General features: G+C 47.9%; 1 protein-coding gene across 4 annotated transcripts in view; it reads left to right on the forward strand.

The window, feature by feature from the left end:
- Positions 1 to 27,645, forward strand: part of TAF15 (TATA-box binding protein associated factor 15) — a 481,601-nt gene that overhangs the window by 182,190 nt on the left and 271,766 nt on the right. For 2 of the 4 annotated variants that reach the window (XM_085649621.1, XM_085649622.1), the window contains 2 exons: positions 14,334 to 14,438; positions 17,947 to 18,064. In XM_085649621.1, coding sequence (XP_085505747.1) covers positions 14,334 to 14,438; positions 17,947 to 18,064 — 223 coding nt within the window. The remainder of the gene's footprint in view (positions 1 to 14,333; positions 14,439 to 17,946; positions 18,065 to 27,645) is intronic. The other 2 variants (XM_085649623.1, XM_085649624.1) reach the window with 1 other exon arrangement.

The following is a 27,645-nucleotide window of genomic DNA, read 5'->3' on the forward strand; positions in this document are numbered from 1 at the left end:
GTGTCACCAAGCACGCTACAGAGGTGTTCAAAGACCCTGTCAGAGCCAGAGTACTGAACCCTAGAATAGAGAAGAAGTACAAGGCGGCACCCACAGACCCTGCTTACATCAAGGGCCCTGCTCCCCTAGATTCCCTAGTTGTCTCCACAGCTAGAAAGCGGGCTAACTCCCAATCCTCAGGAGATGCCCCACCGCCAGACAAAGAATCTAAACTTCTGGACGCGTCTGGTAAACGCACCGCCTCCCAAGCTGCAAACATGTGGCGCATTGCAAACACACAAGCACTGCTTGCGCGATATGATAGAGCACACTATGACGAACTAGAGGCTCTTATGCAGCACCTTCCAGAAAAATACAAGCACAAGGCTCATGACCTCATACAGGAGGGTAAACTAATCACAAACACCTCCATTAAGTGTGCCCTCGATGCAGCCGACACTGCTTCTAGGGCCATAAATACCAGTGTCCTGCTTCGCCGCCACGCCTGGCTCAGGATCTCAGGGTTCAAACCTGAAGTCCAGGCATCCATACTCAATCACCCCTTTGACCAGGAAACACTCTTTGGGCCAAAGGTAGACGAAGCGCTCGAAAAGATGAAGAAAGACACAGACACAGCAAAGTCTATGGGGGCACTCCAAACACAAGCCTCCAAACGTTCCTTTCGACGCTCGTCCTTTCGTGGCACAGGTAGAGGCTCCTCCACCGATAATGCCTCTACCTCCTACAAGTCCCCTCCTCAAAATACCTTTTCAAAGGGCAATCAGAGAGGTGGTTACAGGGGTAACAACAATAAGGGCAGGGGCAAAACCAACAACACCCGTTCTGCCACCCCCCCCGCACAATCACTCCCCTCCGCTCCCCCCCAGACCATTCCACTCCGGTCGGGGGCAGACTACAAAACTTTATCCACGTATGGGAGTCCATAACATCGGACAAATGGGTGACCCAAATTATTCGGTCAGGGTACTGTCTAGAGCTAACATCTACCCCACCCAATATCCCACCAAGGCACCGTCCAATGTCTCAAGAACATTCCACACTGCTCAAACAAGAGGTACTTTCACTCCTGCAAAAACATGCTATAGAGCAGGTCCCCGTCAACCAACGAAATCTAGGGGTCTACTCTCTATATTTCTTAATACCAAAGAGAGACGAGACCCTCAGACCCATTCTGGACCTCCGGCCTCTAAATGCCTACATACACTCAGACCATTTTCACATGGTCACTCTACAACAAGTCCTCCCACTCCTCTGCCAGGGAAACTTTCTCACAACCTTGGATCTGAAAGACGCATACTTTCACATTCCAATACACCCCTCTCACAGGAAATACCTCAGGTTCGTGGTGGACGGGCAACATTACCAATTCACGGTTCTCCCCTTCGGGGTCACCACCGCACCACGGGTGTTTACCAAATGCCTAGCAGTAGTAGCAGCACACCTCAGACGTCAACATATTCACGTCTTCCCTTACCTAGACGACTGGCTGATAAAAGCCGCGTCCTACGACCAATGTGTGCAGCATACAAACAGCACCATCCAACTGCTCCACCAGCTAGGCTTCACGGTGAACTACCAAAAGTCCCACCTCATACCATCTCACACAAAGCAATACCTCGGGGCCACTATAGACACCTCCAAGGGTATTGCCTATCCAAACTCAGCCAGAATCACAAGCATTCAAGCCTTACGCAAAACATTCCTTCCTCAGCACTCTCTTCCAGCAAGAGTGTTTATGAAGCTCATAGGAATGATGGCGTCTTGCATTTTCATAGTGCCCCATGCAAGACTCCACATGCGTCCACTTCAAGAGTGCCTAGCACAACAGTGGAACCAGGCCCAGGGTCAGCTGACGGATCTGGTGTTGGTGGACGGCCGCACACATCACTCTCTGCAGTGGTGGAACACCACAAACCTTTCCAAAGGGCGGCCGTTCCTGGACCCGGTTCCTCAAGTGACTCTAACAGCGGACGCATCGCTCTCCGGCTGGGGAGCGCACCTTCTACACCTCACCATGCAAGGTCTATGGACGCCACAGCAAAAATCGCTCCACATCAACCATCTGGAGCTCTTGGCGATCTTTCTAGCCCTAAAATCTTTCCAAAAACAGATTTCGGGCAAAGCAGTCCTCATTCGCACAGACAATATGACTGCAATGTATTATATCCAAAAACAGGGGGGGACACACTCTCCCCAGCTCTCCCGCTTAGCCCAGAGCATATGGAGATGGGCAATTCCTCAAAACATCTTTCTCCTGGCACAGCACGTTCCAGGCGTACAAAACACCATGGCAGATCTGCTCAGCAGACAAACGCAACAAATACACGAATGGGAACTGCATCCACAAGTTCTTCACCCATTCTTCCAACAGTGGGGGCATCCTCAGATAGACCTCTTCGCCACCCACGAAAACAAAAAATGCCCAAGCTTCGCCGCCAGATACCCACACCCATTGTCCAAGGGCAATGCGATATGGATGAACTGGTCAGGCAGATTTGCATACGCCTTTCCACCTCTCCCACTAATTCCATTAGTGGTCAGGAAGCTACAACAGCACTCCCTCACACTCATTCTGGTAGCTCCGACGTGGGCCAGGCAGCCGTGGTACACCACGCTACTACAACTGTCAGTGGTACCACATCAAAAACTGCATCTATCCACATGCCTCCTAACCCAGAACCATGGAGAAATCAGGCACCCGGACCCAGCTCAGCTCAACCTGGCGATCTGGCTCCTGAAATCCTAGAATTCGGATACCTTAACCTTCCCCCTGATTGTATGAACATCATCATGGAAGCCACACGTCCTACCACTAGAGCATGCTATGCCGCAAAGTGGAAAAGATTTGTAATTTACTGCTGTAACAATACAATCAACCCTCTAGATGCATCCATACAGCACATCATATGCTATCTGCTCCATCTTCACAGGTGTAACCTGGCATATTCATCCATACGCCTACACCTAGCAGCGATCGCTGCTTATCTACAAAACAGGCAGCATTTATCACTCTTCAGAGTGCATATCAAGTCCCTGGAGGGTGGTTCGTCGCAGTCGGGCTCACAGGCGTCTCCTCTCAAATGAGCTCCCACGAGCTGGGATTTGCCTATGCTCGCCTCGGAGGCCTTCCCCCTGAATGTCTTTGGCGCCCAACCTGGAGATGTGTTACTGCCTGCTTTTCGGCGCACCACCCACTCTGCTGTAGCGGCGGCCCGGAGTGGGCCTTTGGCGATTTGGTTTCATAGTCTGGTGATGACGGACCCCCATGCCTATCACTGGGAGAGTGACATCTCCGGGACAGCTTGTGCCCTCGTGCCTGGCTACTCCCTAGACTGGAATAGGCTCTGTTGGCCATGTTGGCCGCCTATGTGTATTTGTTGTTCCGTCTGTTTTTCCCGCCTCCCCCTCCTCCCCCTTCCTTTGGTACCCTCTTGGCGGGGGGGGGGCACGCTAGCGCGTGGACGATTTGTGTGGGCATAGCAGTTCGAGTGGACTTGGGGTAATGGCCACTGATCCTAGCTGGAAGATCCTCTCCCTTAATGTAAAGGGGCTCAACTCACCCAACAAGCGCTGCCAAATTTGGCGGTATTTGTTACTGCAGAACCCCGATATAATTTTGCTTCAGGAGACCCACCTTCTTAGGGCTGACGTGGCCCGAATGGCCCATCCACGCTTCCCTCGGCAGTTTTGGGCCTCAGCGGCCACTAAGACAGCTGGGGTGGCGAATCTTTGCAGGGCGGGGTTAGCTCAAGGGGCTAGGAAAGTGTTCAGCGATAGTGAGGGTCGGTTCTTGAAAGTCGAGGTCAGGAGAGGACACCGCACGCTCACCCTCTGTACTGTCTATGCCCCCAACCAGGGTCAGGATGCCTTCTTACGCAAGCTGATTAGGGACCTCCTTGAGCCGGTGAACACGGACATTATAGTTGGGGTTGACTTCAACTTGGTGTGGGATGCAGAGCTGGATCGCTGTGGGGGCGCTTTCCATGGGGTAGGGGCTATGTCTGCGACTGTGAGGAATTCCCTGGGTGCTTTAAATCTGGTTGATATCTGGCGCTACCATTCACCGGGCTTGCGAGACTATACCTACTACTCACACGCGCACCGCTCTTACTCTCGTATAGACATGCTGCTCGTCTCACACTCTTTGCTCAAAGACACCGTATCGGCGACGCATTCTACTATCTCAATCTCTGACCATGCGCACTTGGAGTTGAATTTGCGAGAGCGTCTCGCACATCCTAAGCGGCCGTGTCGCTGGCGGTTCCCGGACCACGTCCTTCGAGACCCCGTGGATAGGGAGGAAGTCCGGGCCGCCATACTGGCTTACTTCGAAGCCAATGACCTCCCTGGGACCCCCCTTCCTCTTGTGTGGGACGCGTTCAAGGCTACCATACGAGAAACCCTCACGGCTATCGCTGCTGCGAGAGCGCGTGAGGCACAGCTCTATGAGACCAAGCTTACACGCGAAGTCAAGACGCTCGAGAAGATGGACCAAGGCCATCCGCTGGCAGCGCACAAGCGACGCCTGGCCGTCCTCAGAGGCCAGCTTCGGGCGCATAGAACGAACAAAGTGGAGCGTGCTCTGCTGGCGCTTAAGCAGCGTTACTATACAGGAGGTGACAAGGTGGGCTCCGTACTGGTTCGGCGCCTGCGTACACGGGCGGCCAAGGCCCACATCGCAAAGCTGCAAAAGGCGGATGGGTCCTGGGCCACCACGGAAACGGCAAAGCTCCAAATGTTTCGTGATTTCTACGCGACCTTATATACAGAGGACCCGCCGGCGGCGGATCTGATCTTGTCTACTCTGGGCGCCTGCGATTGGGAACCACTGAGCGAGCACCAGTCCGGGCTCCTGGAGTCCTCCATCACTTCAGCAGAAATAGCTGACGCCCTTCGCGATCTTCCGTTGGGTAAGACGCCGGGCCCGGATGGGTTGCCGGTATCCTTCTATCGCGCCTTTTTGCCGCAATTACAACCCTACCTTCTCCGTCTTTTCAACTCGTTTGATGAGTTGGTTGGTCCCTCGACGGACATGGCAATGGCCGAGATAGCCCTCATCCCAAAACCTGGGAAAGATCGTACTCTTTGCTCCTCTTATAGGCCTATCGCCCTGTTAAATACGGATCTCAAGCTGTACACAAAACTCCTGGCTAGACGGCTCAGTGTCCATCTGCCCAATCTTATAGAGCCAGATCAGGTGGGGTTTATCCAGCATCGCCAGGGTGCGGACAATGTACGTCGCATAGCGCACATAGTGGGGAAGGCCAAACATTGGGACATCCCTGCCTGTTTGTTATCGCTTGATGCTGAAAAAGCGTTCGACCGGGTGGACTGGTCGTTCCTTCGTGCGGTCTTTCGGAAGGTGGGTCTGGGCCCGAGGATGGTGGCGCGCATTATGGCTCCCTATATTTCACCGGTCGCTAGAGTGCGCGTAAATGGCCAGCTCACACAGCCCTTTTCCATCTGTAGGGGCACCAGACAGGGCTGCCCTCTGTCACCCCTGCTGTTCGCCCTAGTGGTGGAACCTCTCGCTATCATGATACGTCGGTCCCCCGATGTCCGCGGTATCTCTCTTCGAGGGGTAGGACACAAGATCGCTCTTTTCGCAGACGACCTCCTTCTCACTCTCTCTGATCCGCTGCGTTCCTTGCCGGCAGTGCACTTGCTGCTTCAGGACTACGAAAGCGCCTCTGGGCTCAAAATCAACCATACGAAATCCTGGGCCCTTAACATTACGATCCCGGACGAGGATCTTGCGTCGTTACAGGCCTGTGTGCCTTATCAATGGGCATCCCGGGCGGTGCGATACCTGGGCCTCAACTTGACCCCGGATCTGGCCACCTGGACGCAGGCTAACTGGCAGGAGTATAAGCTCTCTGTTTTGACCGACTTGCGCGCGTGGAAAGCTCTACCACTCTCTTGGCTCGGTCGCCTCAACACGGTAAAAATGTCTATCCTGCCGAAGATCCTGTATCTCTTTCAAACGCTACCGACCCCTATACCGGAGCACCTGATTCAGGGGCTCCAACGGGAGATTGTGGCCTTTATTTGGGGTGGAAAGAAACCGCGTTTCTCTACCAAGATTTTGATGCTTCCCCGGGATAGGGGCGGACTGGCCTGCCCGAACCTACTTCACTATTATTGGGCTTCGCATCTCCGCTATATACTGGAGTGGGGCGCATGGGAGAGTGAGAAGGTGTGGTTCCACATGGATCGGGCTGTCACCTGCCGCCCATTGTGGGACCACGCCTGGCTGCCTCGAGAGGCGCGCCACCGCAGCGCCTACTTGGCTGTCCCTACAAAAACGGTCCTTGAGATCTGGGACAAGGTGGCGGTTCGCAAGGGCCTTACCACCTTCCCGTCCCCTCACACCCCCATTGCACGCAATCCGCAGTTCCCCCCGGCGTGTCGTACGCCCTATTTCGCGAACTGGACAGAAACCGGTTGCAGGACGATAGGGAACCTATTTACAGGAGGGACCTTTAAATCCTTTCCTCAATGCCAGCAAGAATTTGGGCTTACGGAAAAGGACAAATTCCAGTACATCCAGCTTCGTCATTGGATTCAGGGCTTCTCCCTGTCGCAGGCGGCCACGCGGCCCTACACCCCATTCGAACAGCTAGCGCGTACCTTCGGCACCTATAAGGGGCTGATCTCCCGCATCTATAAGGTGCTGCAGCACGCACTGCGCCTAGATCCCCACCCATACCAACTGTGATGGCAAAACGTTCCCGGCTCAGGTGTTACTTCCTCTCAGTGGGCAAGGCTTTGGAGAGACATCCCTAAAGCACTACATAGCATCCCCCAACAGGAGTCAGCTTACAAGGTAATGACCCAATGGTATTACACCCCTGCTCGCCTCCATAAGATGTTTCCCAGGACTTCTCCCCTATGCTGGCGATGCACCCAGGCGTTGGGAGACTTCATACATATTTGGTGGGCGTGCCCCCTCTTGGCCCTCTACTGGAAGGAGGTTCTCAGCCATATCAAAAGGGTTCTGGGGTACCCCCTGCCTGAGGACCCGCTAGTGGTCATCCTCGGCCTTAGACCAGAGACTGTACGAGCTATGACGGGTCGTGACCGGCACCTTAGCCTCCACATGCTGTGCGCTGCCAAACAGACGGTGGCGCTATACTGGAAGAAACCCGAAACGCCCTCCATCAATGTATGGTTTACCCGCCTGTGGCATGTGGTGGCGATGGAGTCGCTCACGGCACGCCTCCAATTTCGAGATACCCAGTTTAGGAAACTTTGGAAGCCCTTGGTGGATCATCTGGGGCGCCTGGAGCACGTTCGATTGCAGCCACCACGGCTCCGGGCCCTTAAGCTCTTCAACGATGAGTTACGCCCAGTGGACCCAGGGGGTTTCTGGGGTACTGCGGACAATCGGTAGGGTACACCGGATACTGCCGCATCCCTCGGGGGGTGGGGGTACCCTGTCTCTGAAAAGATGGGCCCATGGTCATCCCCAGATAGCGATGGTGTGACCCGCCTTCCTCCTCCCCGCCTGGCCCCCCCTTCCTACCCCAGTCTCTCACCCCCCTCTTTCCCTAGTTCCCGGCCTGCTTCAGATGGTTGACTGCCGTATGATTACCCTTTGACTCAGGGAGTGTAGCGAAGGGCTCGCCCGCCGCCATGCCAAGGTAAAACTGGATTGCCCTACTGCATGTCTTTTTATTACCATGTCTAGCCTACTAGCTGGTGGGTCACTCTATGCCCTGTAAGTAATTGACGAACGTTTTGGTGCTTCCATATGACCCTGCACCTGCCACTGTGGCCTGTTCAGGGGTACCTCTGTTGTCACACCTGTCTGATGTTGTTCAGCTGCAGTATTGATCAGGTTAGATATAGAGCGTTTGGGGCGGAGGACCCTGTCTAGATGGGTGATTGTACCTCGACCTGTTCTGGGGGTATTATATGGCTTCATGGTCTCCTAGACCTCTGCATTTTGCTATCTGTGTTCTTTGGCTGCCGGCCCATGTGGTTGTAGGCGAACAAGCTGTGTATTGGCTACGGTGGGAACCTTAAAAATTCAATAAAAAGTTGTTTTACAGAAATGTCTTTATTAAAACATTTGAATATAGCACGCATATTTAACTTTTTAATCCATTAATCTCCCTGTAAACATGAAATGCTATGTAATGAGATATGAGAAAGGGTAACGAGATGTGAGTGTAATACACACATGTTCTATGCTTAAAACAGTCTAGCATAAGGACATTTGAACATTTTTCCAATGGGAGGACACAACATACCCTGCATTACTTTAAATATGTGTTTCATATCACTCCCTGCAAGAAAACATGTTTTCTAAACACTGGATGAAGATAGTATTTTTGTTTATTTTGGGGGATTAGAATGCTGAATAAACATTGATAAACACTTATTTGAAAAGGTTCTGAAAACACCACTGATATCCGCAAACAAACACCGAAAACAGGACAGCTGACATGTACACTTGTAGGAGGACACTATTTAGGCATTCTCAATCAGGTATCGAGGAGGGAGAACAAGAACTAGGTTTACCAGAAACACAGTGAATGCCTTTTTTTAGGTCTCGCCTAGCGTTGCAGCACGCATGCGCTGCTCGCTTGGCGAGACATTGTTAGAGAGGAGATTTCAGAAGGGGGCTCGAAGCCCCACCCATCATTTTCATTGGGTCGCGTCAGCATTTATGCTAAACGCTGGCTTCCCATTGAAAAGGATGCTTTTTGGCCACTGCCCTTTCTCCTTTTCGTCCGACCCATCTGGACTGGATCGTCTGCTTAGCGGCTGTCGCGAAGCAATTTCTTATCTTTAGGGGGGCCATCTGTTTCTAATTAGCATGGCCTTAGCGCTGCCCACACGTTTAAATGAGCTTTCACTCTTGTTTGCGAGGCGCGCGCAGAGGCCATCTGTTTTTTTTCTTCAGTGTTCCTAATGGCCGAAGGCGTGTGTTCGTCTGGAACCTGGAGCTCTCAGAATCTTTAAGACGACACTGGTATTTCCTCCACACTTTCCTTCCGTCTTTCTCTCTTCGCTCTCTTGTTCTTCTTCCTCACACCCTCCCCCCCCCCCCCCCACCGCCTTACATTCTAAACTGTAAAATGCTGTTTATGCACAGATTTTTGCAGCAAACGCTCAACCCACTCAGATATATGTGTTTATTTGATACGGATATCGACACCGTTAACTATTCGATATAGTCAAGATAATCCTCGTTTCGGCTTCTCTTCAGTAGAAGTTATGCTGGAGAGCTGCTGCGCACTTGGAATGGAGCTGCAGCGCCATCTGCAGACCTGAGGGGGTGTTCAGGGAGGGAGTCGCTCCTCCCTGGCAGTGTTGGCATGGGTTAAGAGCTGTGCAAGCACTGTACGCTACCAAGCCTGGGCATCGGAGATCGCCAGGCATTTGCGACCTGTACTTCAGCGAAAATCCCAGCGTGAGGTATCTGCAGAACACGCACCATGTGATCGCAGCAGTTCGGTCCGCACTGCTTCTTCTCGAGTTAGTGGTGTCAAAAATAACATGCAAACGGTTGTTCCCTGTCGTAGGATGGAATGCGACCGAGGGGAATTCGGAGTGGTTACAAAGGATTGAAGCATATCCATAATTTGTATTTTAATGTGTGCACGTGGCCTCTGTCGTCCATCCAAGCGAGATTTGTAGCTATACCCACTATAAATGTCCTTCAAACAGAGATCGCGTCCTCCTTCAACAGTATTAGTAAGACACATTCGAGGTTACTGCACGCAAACGACCCTGAAAATAAGGCATCGGGATATTTCTAAAGCTACGCTGTTCTTCAAATACATCTTGGCTCAGAGAGTGCTGCGGGCTCAGCCGATGCAAACATACTACAATGTTGCCCACAATGTTTTTTTAATGAAAATAAATAACTATCACTGAACCAAGGGCAATCTGTTTATCGTGTTCGCAGGAATGGCCGCATGCCTGGATTCTAAACTGTAAAATGCAGGTTATGCACAGATGTTTGCTGCAAATGCTCAACCCACTCAGATATATGTGTTTATTTGATACTGATATTGACACCGTTAACTATTCGATATAGCCAAGATAATCCTCGTTTCGGCTTCTGTTCGGTAGAGGTTATGCTAGTGATCGTTATTACTGAAGAGCTGTTGCGCACTTGGAACGGAGCTGCAGCGCCGTCTCCAGACCCGAGGGGGTGTTGAGGGAGGGAGTCACCCCTCCCTGGCAGCGTTGGCATGGGTTAAGAGCAGTGCAAGCTCTGAATGCTACCAAGCCTGGGCATCGGGGATCGCCAGGCATTTGCGACCTGTACTTCAGCAAAAACACGCTAGTTACTCGCCACCATCTCTGCCCCTCCCCCATGTGCGCGCACGCTCTCTTAACCCCCTCCACTCCCCCACCGTGTCTCCCTTTTGTCCTCTCTTAGTACACGCTCTCTTTCTTGCCCTCTCTTTCTTGCCCTCTGTTTTCCATCCTATCCTCTGTCTCTATCGCTTTTCACTTTCTTGTTCTATTTTTGCCCTACCGACAATGTGTGCGTCCTCCAAGTAACCTCCCATTCCAATTGAGCACGGAGCCGCGAAAGTGAAAAACTAAGGGTTAATTCAGTATTATTCTACTCTTAAACTGCAAATACTTTCGGAATCTAGCAGCCTTGCCCATCGGATTTTTTGTGTGCTTATTTATATAGCGCGAGCTCGACCCGGAGGTATTGGAGTGCTTTACATGAGCACCAGTTGTGTTCACAAGGCCACATTCATTCATGGTGGCCACAGGGAGATAGGTGATTTGCCCAGAATGCAAAGATGCAGAGCCTATGCCGAGGCTCGAACCTAGTTCTCCCGCTCCAAGGTCGGCAGCTCTATCAGTTATGCTCCATCCCCTCCCTGCTTTCTTGGTAGATGTGGTGGTGCCACGGAGCCCACACACACAGTCTGCACTGCAGCTTCTTTTTCTTTTTTTTTTCATCTCTGGGGAAGGTGGGAACCACTTAGCCAATCGCACAGGTCTCGTCTAGTGCTCCGTGCTACAAGTGAATGGTTGCACGCTAGTTACTCGCCCCCATCTGAGCCCCTCCCCTGTGTGCTTGGACGTAACTTGCTCCGCGACATCGCCTGTCGCCATCTGGGAGATTGCTGAGTGTGGCAATCCATGGAGGCAGAAACCCACCCCACTGCCTGGACACAAAAGCGCACTTTGGAAAAGAGAGCCCCGTTTGCTGCCAGCAAGTCTGGTTGCAGTTTTAAAGGGAGCACCGCGCAGGCCTGCCTGGGTCTGGTAATTCGGGTCTCCACGGGCAGAATACACACCGATAAACGTATTCACACAAACCAAACCGTGCAGTACCTCGCGTTATCACCGATTTATCCTGCCCCAATTAAGCCTCCACACTCCCACCCCAGCCACCCACCCCTAAGAAAACAAGCATTTACAATGCAATAGGTCTCGCATTTACGCAAGTTTCAGCTATTGGCATTGTAAATGACAATGCCTTTTATTTATGTTTTGCTTTTTAAAACATAAATAAAATGCATTGTCATTTACAATGCCGATAGCTTAAACTCGCGTAAATGCGAGACCTATTGCATTGCAAATGATTGTCAAGTTATGTTACCGGGACAGCGAGAAAGCAACACGTAATTGTGCTAGAAAGGTCACACGTGCAAACATTTTTATTTCAAAAATGTATTCCACCAAAACAAAAAGCGTTTCTTTTACTGACTTCTTCATGGGAATAAGTATGTTTGTATTTCTTAAATGTGCGATGTTACTACCCTATTGCCCATAAAACGCGTTCTCTTGTAAGAGCCACCCTTCTCCCCGGGTCTAAACTGGTGCACTGGGGACGAGTTCAACAAACAGCCAAGCTCTGCTTGAAGATTCATGAAGGAGAGGCCCCTTTTCTGCCATTCTCTGCAAACAGCGGGCACAAGAATAAACAAGCGTGCTGAGCTACAAATCCGAGCCGTCAAGGGAGGGGGTGGCAAATGGTGAGCACGTTCGCAGCCGCTTTGATGTTCTCAGTGGCCGCGCAGCTCACTGAGATCATCAAAGCGGCCACGAAAGTGATCAGCAGGCTGACAAATGGTGCCCGCGCACATGCACTGTAGCTGGAGGCCTGAAAAGAACTAGTCTGCACTTCCAAATCCCCCGTTCACTAAAGCTCTCGCCAGAGCAGCGCTAAAGCGCTGGCTCCGGCGAGACCTAAAAAGCACACACCAACACGACTGATACAAATTACTTCACTGATCTCAAAACACCGTGTTCGGGGCATTTCTTAGAAGAGCGGTCTCAAGTGGGCCATGTTAAGTGCTTCAGATAAGTTTATTGCCAGTGTCCGGCTGCCCTGCAAATTGGAAACTGGATGTTGTGTGTATGTGTTGGGGGAGAGGGTAGAGGAATGCCTAAGGGGGACCACAAACTAGGATCCGGGGTAACTATCAGCTGGGTAAAAGGCTCAGCTCAGTCAGACACAATCTCACTCACAGAATATTTAAAGTTTTGCAATGTTTTTTGTGTGTGCAGTTTTATATAGCGCAAACTCGACCTGAAGGTATTGGGGCGCTTTACATGAGCACCATGTAAAGCGCTCCAATGTTCATGCTCAATCGAGCAGCGTGGGCTACAAGGTTGACTAGACGGCTTGGAGTTAATTTGATATAAGTTTCGGTGTCGCAGCACCCCGCTTTCAGGCTAAAACGTAAACAGAAAAGGAAAGCTGGAGAAACAAGAAAGCTTTGGCAGAAACAAAACCCCCTCTGTGGAGGCGCACCGCTCCCCTCCCCCAAACAAAAACAGAGACTTAAGGCCCCAAGGAAATTGTAAGGCAGAGAACTGCCAGCAACACCGTGAAAACCACGGGATGCTCATTGGAAGCAGATGTCTTTTCAGCTTCAGTGCTAAAGCCACAAACCCTGCGCTTACCTAGAACTTCTCCCCTGGCCAACTCAGCAACCAACAGCCACTTACTTCCGTGTCCGTTGTCAAACCACCTAATAAAAAAATAAAATGCTCTTCCCCACACCAGCCCTCCTCGGACCCATCCATGCCCTTGAGTCCAACTTGTCACTGATTTGCAAATCCTATAATAACCTTCCTACCAACCCCAGAAATGAACCCGCCTAAGAGCCCCATTCCTGCACCCTCTTTCTCTGCACGGCCCTCCTGTGGTTCGCGGCGCCCTCCTAGGCCGGGCAGCACGAGGATTCTCTGTACATGTGGATCGGCACTCACCAAGCCCGGGTCCTTATAGGTAACATCTCTCTCTCTCATCTTGGAATTTACTGTAGCCAGGGGGGTGTTGGAAGTCGGTTGCACGTGGTCAATTCCGCAAAAAATAGCAGTGTTCTCTGCAGCATGCTTGCGTATTATCGCATGTTTTCAGGGTTCAAAAGGTGTTAACCATAACATTTTGCTTATCGACTTGTCCGTTTGCATCGCTCCATGCTACCCTGTCTCCATGTCTTTCTGCCTGCCTGCCTGATTTCCACACAGTGTCATTTGTGCACCAGTGAAACTGCATATTTTTTCAAATTTAGTTGCCCTGTCAATGGAAATTGTGCTGTCTGTAAAAGACAGTGCGGTACATACCACACCATGGTTTATTAATACACTGGTGACAGTGTGCTCCAAAATGCACCACCAGCCACATAGCACATGTCTACCGCTCACTCGCTGGATTGGCGTGGTGGCTCATTTGCTCTTTGCTCCATCACCACTGGCTCGAAGTGATCCGGTTTGAAGCATGCCTCCTGGAGCGCGACTGTCAGGGAGGGTCTCGGCGTTCAAATGTGAGCAGCACATGTAATCAGAAACCAGCCTTGGCTGCGTGTTGTCTTCGAGGGGTCAGCTCTACTTCACTGTGTGATTGTGCTGGTCTGTGAAGCTTGCGCTGATGCCAGTACTGCGCAGGTTCTTTTACTGGTACTAAGGTTATCTATATGGCCTGTACCTGGTCTGTTTGTGACTGCATCTCAGCCACATCTGCCTTAGATTGACCTTCTCTGGAACTGGATCCGGACTGGATCGTTTGCTCCAAGGCTGTGTTGTAAAAGAATATGGAGTTTTGAGAGAGAGTGTACTATTGTACAAATGCAATGCAATAGATTTCGCAATTACAACAAAGTGAGCTATTGCCGTTTTCAATTACACGATTTGATTAATGCTTTACGAAGGTAAAAAAAAAAAAATAACATTTTCAATGCCAGTAGCTCAGAACAATGTCATTGCGAGACCTATTGCATTGTAAATGCTTGTTCCTTAGTCCGGTTATTGCATAAGGCATGCTAGATTTGGTTTTGCATTCCTGTTGCATTATAAACAAACTAACCCAGTTTCACTCCTGTGTCTCTGGATAAAAGGTTCGTACGGCCAGCAATCAAACTACGGTCAGCATCAAAATACACCTGGACAAAAGCCTCCGTCCTATCAGTCACAGAAGGAAAACTACAGTCACTCTTCCCAAGGTAAAACAAGCAATGTATAACTCCTTTGTTATTGTCATCATTGCAGCAATTGAACGTGTTGTAGCAATAAAACCTTAAAAAGAAAACTTTTAAAAGTGTTTTTACTTTTTTACTTAATCAAAGGAACTCCCTATTTCTTTGGAGGAACAATTGCCTGCCCTGGACTTGTTTACGCGAAAGGCGAGTTAGTTTGATGTTTTTGACTGGCTTCCTGCCCTGCAATAGTGGTGAAATCAGTTTAGCTAAGGCATTCTGACTGTTCACAACCTATCTCTGTCAAAGGACTTGACATCAATACATTAGTGCCCTGTACTCTTTTCTATGGTGAAAATACTGGACATAATGGCAATTCTTTAAGGTGGACTTGAAAATATGGTGTAGGGGAAGGAACAGTATCCAGTAGACACACCAAGTTATTGTCTTCTGTGTCAAGGATAAAACAAGCATTGGCATAGCCAATAGGTCTCGCCTTTGGGACCTTATAAGTGTTTAGCCATGCAACAGTTGCATAACTAAATACTTATAAGGTCCCAAAAGCGAGACCTATTGGCTATGCAAAGCGGCCGTGCGGCTGCGAAAGTGAAAGTGATCGCGATCAAACACAAGCATTGGCATAGCCAATAGGTCTCGCCTTTGGGACCTTATAAGTGTTTAGCCATGCAACAGTTGCATAACTAAACCCTTATAAGGTCCCAAAGGCGAGACCTATTGGCTATACCAAGCGGCCGTGCGGCTTCAAAAGTGAAAGTGATCGCGAAAGCGATCAAACATCAAAGCGGCCGTGCGGCCGCTAAAATGAAAGTAATCGCGGTAAAAGTGGCGCCCGTGCACATGCACTGTAGCTCTAGGCTGGCCTGGTAGCTCTTTTTGGAGTCCTCTCAATAAGTCTCGCCAGACCAGCGTATGCGCTGGGTCAGGCGAGACCTAATCAAAGCAGCCGCGAAAGTGAAAGTAATCGTGGTAAAGCGCGGCGCGCGCGCCCGCACACATGCACTGTAGCTCTAGGATGGCCTGGTAGAACTTTTTGGAGCCCACTCTATAAGTCTCGCCAGACCAGCGCATGCGCTGGGTCAGGCGAGACCTAAAAAGCTAGCTCCGATTCATTCCTCCCTTAGGCGGGCAAACCGCTTTCTTCTATTCCGAGGGCACACTCTTCAAAGGCAATTTCCACATCAGCAGCGCTTTTCGCATACGTCCCTCTAGAGAAGATTTGGCGTGCTGCTACATGTAAGAGCGTTCATACTTTCACACAGTATTATTAGGTCTCGCCTGACCCAGCGCATGCGCTGGTCTGGCGAGACTTATTGAGAGGGCTCCAAAAAGTGCTACCAGGCCAGCCTAGAGCTACAGTGCATGTGCGCGGGCGCGCGCGTCGCGCTTTACCGCGATTGCTTTGATGTTTGATCGCGATCACTTTCACTTTCGCGGCTGCACTGCCACTTTGCATAGCCAATAGGTCTCGCTTTTGGGACCTTATAAGTATTTAGTTATGCAACTGTTGCATGGCTAAACACTTATAAGGTCCCAAACGCGAGACCTATTGGCTATACCAATGCTTGTTGACTTGAGTCAGCACACTGCAGTGATGCAGCAGTCGGGCAGGCAGTATTATGACATCTGTACCAATGAGTTGAGCCTCTGTTGTTTTTTTAACTGTTTTATTAGAAGTTTCATTAACAAAAGTAGACATTCACATTTGTCATTCCATGTTATTACATTTCCTCTGTTTGAGCATATGGTACAATAATAGTGCATGTCCTGTATGTTACATTTACCAGTGTCTCCTGGTGTTGTACTTAACTTTCTCATTCAAAGCTATTGCCCCATGCAGAGCTCAGATCTATGTCAATGCCCGTTGATGTGCCTGTCCAGGCATCTTTGTGATGATCTACTAACCTGGGAGACGGGTATTGATGTGTGGGACAATGAAAAACAAACAGGTGACTGTGTAACATGACTGGAGCAACACCCGATCCTCCACCCAATATGTCTGTTTACTACTTATGGAGTGTGTAGGCGTGTGTGCAAATTTGCACTGTTAGTATCTCGCAGGCGTGTCCGCTTGTAGAAGCCCCCATGTCTGTGACGGTACCTTCGCCCAAACCTGTAATAAGTGGTGCCAGGCTAGTACCTGAGGGGCCTCAGTGGATTTCCACCTTTTTGTGATCATCTGCTTCCTCACTACCACTATGACGCTTACTCCTAAGATAAAGATGTAAAATACAGGTCTTCCATTCGAAGGGGAGTGTACGCTCCTTGCATCGGGCTAGGGCCTCTACTACAGCACTCCAGTATCCCTGTAGGTGCAGGCAGCCCCACAGCATGTGTAGCAAGTGCACATCAGCAAAACAGCAGCGTGGGCAAACGGCATCAGTGCGAGTGAAATATTTGTTGATTTTATCCGGTTTGAAGTACGCCCTTTGCATAATGTAGCCTATATTAGCCTGAAACGCATGTTCCTAGAGACACACGTTGGGCTCTCCAGCACAGCCTCCCTCTCCTTGTCTGTAAATGGTCTGTGAAGGTCTTCTTCCCACCGCGATTTCTGGCCCTAGACTGGGTCATACACTTGGGGTCTAATAACGTTCTAGTAAGAATGTAATATCCAAGATGTCCTCACCAAATCTTTTGTTTTGCATAAGTTCCTCAGGTGAATATCCAGTTAGTTCAGTGCATTTTCTGTGTTTTCGCTCCTCTCCTCATTGTTGATAATGGACCTTAAACTTTTTGTTTCTTACTTAAAATGAGAATGTGGAAACAAACATCGTGGGGGTCTAGTGCGCATATATGCAGTTTTTGTGATTCTTAATTGACCGGACTAAAAACCTTACAAAGAAGCTACAGCTATTTGTAGCATATTGAGCCTGTACTGATGGGCAACCCTTGTCCGCATAGGGAGGATCAAAATGGGTCATCTCACTCCAGTGTAAACAGGCATGTAAAAGGGAGTCTTACAATCCATTAATATTAGATGTCAACATTAGTGGTGAAACAAATGAGATGGGGGTGTTAAAAAGCCTGTTTCCACTAGATCAGTCTAGTTTTGTGCCTTTTATTGTGCTGTATAATCTGTTCAAAGTCTGTGAACCTATAAAAGATCTGTACTAAAGAAAATGTTACATAATGGTAAATGGAATCTACAGAAGATACTGGTGCTGGAGAACTATAGTTAATAGTAATCTCTTTATATGGAGAACTTCAATTACAGGTTAGTTACAATTGTTTCCTCAGGGGTGGTGGAAGATGCAGGTGACGTGCTTCTGCTTCCTGTAACACAGAAGGAGAGTAAATGTACTGCTTGTGTGCTGCTGTTTTACTGAATGTTGAAATGCTGTACCAAACAGTGTAAGGGTCATCCTCTTAACCAGGTGGATAACTTGTGTGTGGTTTTATTGATAACAGGGCTGAGACGCATTTGATCAACATTTTATCTGATGACTGAATCAACTAGTTTTTTGGTGTGAAAGTCACAGGTTTCCTTTTAGGCATTTATTATTATTTATTTTAGGAGATAACCGACGTGACATGACTAGGTATGGAGAAGAAGGAAGCTATGGTGGGTCACAGGGAGGACGAGGACGTGGTGGATTCAACTCTGATGGGAGAGGCTCTAACCGAGGAATGAGGTGGGCTTTACGGTTTAACAATCTGCTTGGTTGCGTTTGTCTTTGTAGTATTATTTACGTTTTTTACTTTTCATTTTGTATTAGTTGAAGGTGTGAAATTCAGCAATCCTGTTGTTTGAAAGTATACCATTAATTATGAAGTCATCTATTGATTTAAAAGGTTTAAAATTAGATGCTTCTCATGTCATCGCAACATGCAGTAGGCTGCAAGCATTTTTACATGTTGGATAAATTCATGCAAAGTTATCGGCATCGGTTAGGCTGTACCCTTTCTCCACATATCCAGTGCTGCACATGCCATGCTCTTGCTGCCTTCTACATAATGCTATTGCTGTAGAGTTGCCATTTGCTGGGACCTGCTTAATGCTTTGCCATCATAATTTGCCATAGGCTGTTTGTTTTTCTTTTTTGATTTACTCTATACTGCCACCTCCAGAGTATTCCTGACCGCTAATACTGTGGTATTCCTAGACGTTAGTGCTATGTGCTTTTGCAGCACTTATGATGCAGTATCTCAAGGTGCTTGGTGCTGTGAGGCATGTTTCTGGCTGTTATCTGCTATCAATTCTGCAGTGGTCGGTGTTTGCCTTTTTTTTACTATGTAGCCTGTGCTATCTGGCAGCTGTTGGTTACTCACACTACACTAACATTTTTCCTCTGGCTCTCTTGTTTCATGCCACCTCAGGCTCCTTGTTGAGCATAATTGTGTAGTGCCCATGTGTCAGTGTGCAATATTGCCGCTGGCTGCCCATATTACACTTATCTGGCTACTTGTGCATGCTAATGCTGTACTGGTTTAGGCATCCTGTGATCATTGCTAGGCCCTGTAGCTGCTCAAATAACAGTGCGATCTCTTTGGCTGTTTTGTGATGCGGGGTTCCATGTTGTTGCTAGTGGCGTATTCTGCAATCTAGTTTCTTCAAGTTGCTCGTTTTGACAGCTCCCTCACGGACAGTGTTAGTTAGCACACCTTTTGTGGGATGCTTGTGCTGCATAATCTCTGTTCACTTTTGCATCCACATTCTTCATTTACTAAGCGTACCTGAACTGCTGCTGATGCACGTTCTTAAGGTTACCGATTTTGATGTCTCTGGTCTCCTACCGGTTTTCCTTCTGCTTTATCTTTTACTACTTCTAGCTTCTGAAATTGACCTTCTCACATATTGGCTTTTTCAGTTGCTCTAACTCTTGCTAGCGATTTTCCATGGTGCACCTTCATATTGATTTTGGTGGTCTGCCACATTTCAGCTTTGCAAGGTGTCCTTTTAGGTTATCTAGCTGAAGTGGACTTGTCCATCTGGGCAATATTTAGGTTGGGCGAGTCGCCCATGTTTGCCAGTCTGTGACCAAAGTGTGTTTCCGTTGTTGGATTGAGTGGATGCCTTTGTTGGCCTACACGTGGCAGAAGCAAGTTGTCCACTTTTGGCCTAACTCTGAATGATGTAGCTTGCACATGTCATGCTTTCTGAACCAACCCAAATGCCCATATTTTTCCCCATTGTTTAAGCAATTTCTCCAGATCAATCATATATATTTTTTTTTTGCGACAGTGTTAGCTGCATTCCAGAATAATTTCCAATTCTACTGTAAAAATTGAACTTATTTTTTTAATTAAATGTGGATTGCAAAATTCTGGACAAGGAACCTCATTATATTAACTCAAGAAGCAATAAGAATGTGTATACTTTAGCAGCATATCCGCCTATTTACTTGTTTGTCTTAGTCAGTGAGTGGATGTGTTCTGAAGAACTGCCTAAGATTTTTCAATGCACTTAGAGTAAAGGAGCCCTTAGAGTAAGGTTTTTGTTGCTGCTTAAAGCTGCAGAGTATAGTAGATATTTCTACTCAATTTGTTTTTTTAGGCTCTAAAAGGCTACTGGGTCTGCTTGCTGCTAAAGTTGTAAGTGTACTGGCAACTGTCAGCAGTGGCTTTCTGGATCTGTTTTGTGGGCCAACTCATTTCAAAGTGCAACTTATTTTTCATGCAGACGACCCTCACAAACATGGCATCTAATGTTTACATACTGATCATTGGGAGGAGCATCTGTAAGTGATTCTCCATTAGGCCAAATATTGAGCGCCCGGAGACCTTAATTGATGAAGAGCAAGGAATAATGGTACAGATGGATCTGTATGACGTGTTCCTGTATAATCTCTATAAAATGTATTGATGGCAGAGTACAGGAAGCACCTTTCGGCAGGGTAAAAGTCTTTTCAACTGAAAAAAAATAATAATTGAATGTCTTGTTTCTACATATCTTTCAGTAATCTCCCATTGGGAGATTCAGACCCATTGTCTGTAGTATTATCAAAGGACCACACCATTGTAGGACTCAACCACATTTTTGATACCTTGGGTCATGAGGCCTTTTCTGCACCTGAAGATCTTCAACTGTTTTAATTCCATTGTCAACCATGGCTGGTTAGGCACTGACCAGAACAACATTGATATTGGTCTCAGTTTTATCACTGCCTGTGCTGGTCTCTAATTCTTCATTGTAGGATCTTAATTGATAGTCGTATATGTTATAGTAACTGCGAACTGGATTGCTTTCCATCACTATACATCTGACATAAAATGCAGGTAACCACATCATAGTTTAACTAAGGCTACATTTTCAAGACTTATTTGAAGAAATTGAAGGCCAAATAAAGTCACAAAGATGCATAAATCAGTGCAGCATGAAACCTAGCTAGAGACGACTTACCACAGATTCCTCACCCTCTTAAATATTCCCCAGGCGTCAAACTGGAGCCAGAAGGTACCTCAGTGCGATGGCAGATGACTGAGCAATAACGCAGTTCCACTCCGGAAATTATATGCAGAGTCTATGCAAATGGCACGCCCACACTCTGACGTCTGTTACTTTTTTTCTGCGCTACCAGGTGTGGATCCGGAGCTACGGCTCCTATCTTTCAGACAATTCACATCAATTGTTTTGTGTGCGCAAAGGAGATGTTGCCTCTCAAAATGACCGGTTTTAAGTCCTGTAAGGATGGTCTCAAACAAATATCTTTGACAGGTCCTCATCATTTTTGCTTATGGTGCTTGCAGTGACTGCACGTTGATGAAACCAAAGGCAATATATGAGACTGTAAGGCAAAAATGCTACAATCAACGTAAGGCTCAGTTGCAAGACCAGTCCAAGTCCAGCTTCAAAAGTCCCAGGATCCTGTGGTTCATCATTAGCACGCTCCTAAATTTCCAGGTAAGTTTGAAGAAAAAATATTAAAAATGCAAGCAGGACTCAGCAGCCCCTTCTAGCATCTCACATTCTCCTGAGAAGGTGCAAGGGCATCACCATACCTCTCGATCTCTCTTCTGAAGATAGTCAATGTCAGAGTCCATGTTGTAACTTGTCCCGGCACAACCCAGGTTTCTGGGACTGTCTGCGACACAGGCAGATGGAAGGACTCCACAAGGCCATGGTCCTACTCTTTTGCTCATTAACGACTCCCTCTGAGGTGTCTATGGGCCCCAAGGAGCAGAGGCGCCCTCCATCTGGGAAACCGCCTGCGGGTTTGACCTCTGTGCCAGTTGGACCCTCCATATCCACCGCTGTGCCTCCCACGGCTCCCGCTCCTACCCTTCACCCGGCTCCACACTGATTCCCAGAGCCTCAACACCGGAGCACAAGATGCCCATTTTTCTCCCTGACAAAGAGTTGCTGCCACTATGACCCCCACCGAGGCTGCGCTCTATTTCTGAATAAATACAATCACCTCCTCTTGACTTGCTACCGCTCCCAGGAAGAACCTATAGTTTGCATTCCTTATTTGGTGTAATTCGGAGAACTATTATGATCCAGGTGATGAGATGGTGCAACCTTACCATGAAGAAAAACTGGTTTGATGTCCTTCGAGAATCCAGTGACCTTGACACTTCCCCTTACTACCAGAGTTTCTTTCACCCCCAGGCCAGGCCACTGAGGAGAGTGCATCTTTTGCCCTGGTCATGCATTGAACAGCTGAAGTTCAAAACCTCCAGCTTCCCACATTAGAGGTAAAAACCAATGTCTTGATGGAAGTGCTCCAGCTACGGCACCCGTCTACTGAGCCCCTCTTACCCTCCAATTAAGCTCTTACAGATCAGTAAGGGGCCCGGGCCAAACCTTGCTCTGGTCCCACAGTCAGTTGCCAAATTGACCTGGGCATTTTTCTTTCAGCACTCCTTCCCCTGAAAGATTGGTGGTGCAAGCGTCTATGTGTCAGATGAGCCCAAATTGCTTTCCAACTCCTCCCCTTATAGGGAGTCCAAACGAGTCTTTGTGAAGAGTGTACTTGCTTCCACCAGTTCGACCCTTAGGTCCGTTAATGCCAGTTGCCTTCTGGGCCGCTATTCCCATGCTCTTGAGGATTCAGTGGCTCAACCCCTCCCAGGTGTCCTAGAAGATCTGCAACATGTTCAAGCTGTGCGTGAAGGTTGTAATGCAACCAAGTTCACAATTCCTTGCAACTTGGATACCACCGATTCCATTGGTAAAGTCATTGGCACCAGCGTTGCCATTTGTCACGAAACCTGGCTGTGGCCAACGGGTTTTTCAGGTGATGTCCAATCATCTTTGGACATGCTCTTTGACAGGAGTTCCTTTTTTGGGGTCAAGTCAGGTTCTGCCATGGAGCTGGTCAAAGAGAGCATGGCCACAGCACGCTCCTTGGGCTTATCTGCCCTGTCTTGCCAGCCTCATCTGGCCTACCATTTCTTTCATGGCTTGGTCAGGGTTCTATGCCAGCAGCCAATTCAGCTTCAGCAGGGTGCCCTGCAGTTTCACGTCCTAGTCTACAATGCCAGCCGCTCCCAAAGTCAAAGTCAGTGAGGTATACAGTCCACTACTCCCTCCCTTCTGCTCCGTCCCATAGCCCCACCAGCCAAACCTCTTTGGCTTGTCCTTAGAGGAGCACAGTCACCTGGTTGGAGGCAGGATCCAGTGATTCTTGCCAGTTTGGCAGACTATAACATCGGACAGGTGGATCTGCAGATAGTCCGAAATGGGTACAACTTGGCCATTGCCAATCTGCTGCACTTTCCACAGTCTCTCAATGACTGACAGAGGACCAGCTGTCTTTTTAACAGCTGGAAGGTCAAGCCCTTTTGGCCAAAGGGCTATTGAGATGGTACAAGCGTAAGAATTAAATCGTGTTTGTTATTGCCGCTACATTCTGGATCTAAAGATGTCTTTGTCCTATTTTAGACTTGTGTCCTCTCAAAACCTTCCTCCAGAAGGAAAAATTCAAGATGCTCACAATGGCACGGGTCTTGTCTACTCTTGACCCCGGAAACTGGATGGTGGTGTTAAACCTTCATGATCCCTTTTTTCCACATAGCCGTCCTGCAGGCCCATTGGTAAAGCCTGCAATTCATGGTGAGACACAAGCATTTTCAGTTCACTGGACTCACCTTTTGGTCTCCCCAGCATCCCTTGGGTGTTCATAAAAGTGACCTACCTCAATGACTGATTGTTTAAGATGGGCTTGCCCCAGGCAGTTGTCAACACCATCAGACTATGGCAAACCTGTTATATTTGGGGGTTCACTATCAACGTGCTGAAGTCCCACCTGACTTCTTCTCAGATGCTCCCATTCACTTAAGCCATTTTAGACCTGTTCCATTTTCTGACTTTCCCTTGGAAAGTCAAGAGCTCTTCAGGCTATGATCCTGATCTTTCAGCCTGTGTCCTGGATCTCAGTGAGATTGACTCTGAGGTTGCTGGGACTGATGGTCTCCTGCATCCTGCTGGTAAAATATGCCAGTTGCCATATGCGGGCTCTGCAGTGGTATATGACTTCTCAGTGGCCTAATCATCAAGGGGACATTAGCGACCACACTCAAATTCCGGAGGAGACTGCAGAAGATCTGCAGTGGTGGTTACTGGACTGCGATTGGGTCAGTGGCAGACCCCTCTCCTTACCCAAGCCAGAGCTGACAGGAGTGACCTATGTGTCACTTCAGAATTGAGGCGGGTACCTGGGAGAGGCAGAGACCAGAGGTCTATGGTGGAGGCCTGGCTTCATATCAACCTCTTGGAACTCCGTGTCATCTGCTTGGCATCGAAAGCCTTCCTCCCATCCATCATGCAAAGCCTAGTACAGGTGAACACAGACAAAACCACTACCATGTATTGCAACAAACAGGACAGAGTGCACTCTTGAGCCTTGTGCCAGGAGGCACTATGCCTCTGGAAGTGGCTGGACCATCAAGGAAGAATGTTTGAATGTTATGTCAGCCAGCAACGTTTAGCGGATCATGAGTGGCAATTACATTTAGAGGTAGCATGAGGTCTTTTCTGCAAATGGGGAGAACCTGGTTCTAGCTATTTTCCACCACTGAGAACGCGCAATGCCAGTGATTCTGCACGTTGGAGTTTCCAACTGGGAGATGTGTTACACCTATAGTTGAACTCTGGATTCCTGTATGCCTTCCTGCCTCTTCTGTTCCGAAGTCTTGAAATCAAGACTGACTGGGCCCAAGTAATCCTACTGGCTCCAGATTGGGCACAATGAGTATGCTACCCAGAGCTCCTGGGTTTGAGTATCTGTCCCCCGATCAAGCTACACCTCCAAAAGGATCTGCTGTCGCAGCAACAGGCACAGTTCTTCACCTAGACCTTCTCTAGCTTCACCTTCATGCATGGTTATTGAACAGCGAAAGCTGAACACCTTTGACCTTCCTTTTAAGGTGGTGGTTTTCATCCTGGCAGGCAGATGTCCCTTGACAAAATCTGTATAGCCTGCTCGGTACGGCACATGCAAGCGTGACCTCCTTCGGACCAAGTTATCTGCTATTCTGTTGGTTTTGTCTCTCACCTGGCATGACTTTGATTTGGGCAAAGTTCCACCCTTTTTATTGTTTCTCATTATTTAATTCACCTGTTTTGATGCATTATTGGAAATGCCTACAATACTGGTTTCCTCCCACTCCTTTTCTATTGCCACAGTGGGACCTTAACTTGGTCCTCAGGTATTTGAATCCACTCCCTTGTTGGCGCTTCACAGCTGTCCTTTGCGGCTCCTCACTCTCACGACAGTGTTTCTCATCGCCATCACTTTGGCGTGGCGAGTGAGCGTGTACACCACCCACTGGGGCTGAATTGGATAGGAAATCGAAGAATTTGCAAGTTGTGGGTTTTCATCGATCATACACTCATAATGTAATTCTTGACACTAACCAAACTGAAGTGATTTATGACAATGATGTAAGGTGAACATTATTGGTTGAAAAGCCAGGCCCTGAAATGTTTACTGAAATTGAAGTGATTGCTGATGCAGCAGAACTGCATTGGGAGGATTTGGAAGCAGCAAGGGCTAACACAGAAAATACTTTTCCACAGGCAAGGCGTTTCTGTAACAGAGCTGACAGCAGTTCATTTTTGTCTAGTCTGACATTCTTCCTTTAATTGTCGAGTATCGTATAATTTTCTAAAGGACTTTAAGGTGAAAGAATATAGGCCAATGATCTGTGGCTTGTTAAGGTTTGTAGCCAGTTGCAATCCAGGGCTCTTGACAGAAATCATTGAGAGGTCTAGAAAGGAGCCTTACGGAGTCTATTCCTCAACAGACTAAAGCGTCTCCTCTCCATGTACTTTTCCTCTTTACTCATGGTACAGCGGAGTAGATTAGGTTTTTCAAGAAGCCATGCTGGCTATCCTTAGATCAAACTGGGCACCTCCAGCTCACACCCTCTGAAGCTGCCACTCAGCTTACTGTTCCTATGGCAGTGTCTGCCTGCTCTCGTGTGTTGTGGTTTAGGCCCTGAGCCTACCTTGTCTTCTAACATTCCCTCCATCCCCATTCTCCAGTGTCACCTACAGGACCTCTGACATCTTTCCTAATCTTGTGTAAGATGCCTTTCGTGTTGGCTTCAGTGCCTGCAGTGCTAGAGTCTGCGCCCATTGACATCACATTTTTGTGCATTTATACTAGTACCACATTGTCATGCTACCTACTTCAATGACTAGTCCTATCTGAAAGACTACCAAAAGACCTGCAAACTAAACATAATAGAGGAAGAGGAAATGTCTGCAATACAATTCACCTGATCCAGATATTTTCCAGATGTTCTACATTTTTGGGAGCCCCATTCAGATGATGATCTGTTTCTGCAGGGAGATTCTGTAGGAAAGGAATAGAACATCTTGCTTTCTCTTAAACATTCTGGCATTTAGCTTCTTTTAAATGTACGTAGTTCCAGTAGGCTAGGTACTTTTCTAAAAGATAAGCTTCCTGTCCCTCATGGCCCGATTTTAGAAGAGCATTCAACATACCCTGTAACTAATCCATAAGGCAGCAGATGCTCTGCAATTACCACTACAGAAGACCCAGGCCAAGTCCAACCTCTTCATGAAGTTTCTGGCAAACAAGCAGGATTTAAACCTATATCTTTATTTCTACAGCCCTTTTATGAGGATGTGCTGAATACAATTCCAGGGCATGGAAGAAAACACAGTCTGCACCAACACTGAACAGGCACATTGCGGAAAATTTCAAGCAGGCAATGTCTGATCCTGTCTTCCTGTGCTTCTCTCCTACGGCAGCTTGCCTGGCGTGTTGCAGGCTTCCCCCATGTTCTTCAACCCAATATGTTCCCGTCAGCTCCACCAGAGCGATAATCAAAGAAGCTAAATAGTTTGGGCTATAAAGTTTTTGTCTGTGGCTGTTTAGCCTTTAAACCTGGCATTTGTATTTTGGACTTATTGAAAGCTCTTGTACTCAAAGGCACTCTTGATGCAATAAGAGCCCAGTGGCATTAGAGTTTAGACAAAACTGTTCTTTACACCAATAAAAGGGATAGCCAGGTTTTAAAGCCTTTCTGGACAACTTCTTAATCTCTGAATTAGCAGCAGTCTGTGTACATGGCCGTGATTGGATAGATCTTTGTGGCTGATCTAATTACCGTGTGTTCCAGGGGTCCAGTAGATATGATATGATTGTGTTCATAACAAGGTCCTTGTATGGAAAGGAGAACAAATGAAATACCCTTTTCAGCATGTAAGTGAAAGGAATCAGAACAAACTACCACACTAAGTTTGAGGGGTTATATTCAGGTGTGAATAGATTTTGGCTTAAAGATTATTCAAATTAGCTGCAGGTGTGGGCTACTCTTTTAAAAGGGGTGGCCATAAATAATACTAGAAACAATGACGCGTGCTAACTGCTTATTCAAAAGTGAATACATGTGATTAAATCAGATGCATAATCTTTTCATATTGTTCTGTACCTGTAAATATTATAATCAATCTTACCTTAATACATTAGTGGTTTTAAATCATTGCAGTTAATAATTTCTTGTTAAATGATCATAATGAAATGGAGAAATTCTATAGGGTTGATAATTGTGTGATACATTTTGTCATCTTTTCAGTAGAATGTCTAATGGCTGAAAGGGCCTTAGGCCAATTGTGGTTGAATGTTTATTCTGAAACCCTTCAACCAAGCTCTGAATAATTTCAAAAAATTGTGTACAGAGAGCTAAGAGTTGGAGAGGATCTTAATGCCAGTCGACAGAAAGACCACCACAGTCTTGCATTACTGAAGCTGGGAGACAGTCTACCTTCACTTGCTTTCAGGCTGGTCAAGTAGTTAGC

This window comes from Triturus cristatus, chromosome 3_2, assembly GCF_964204655.1.
Source record: "Triturus cristatus chromosome 3_2, aTriCri1.1, whole genome shotgun sequence".
NCBI classification, from domain to species: Eukaryota; Metazoa; Chordata; class Amphibia; order Caudata; family Salamandridae; genus Triturus; species Triturus cristatus.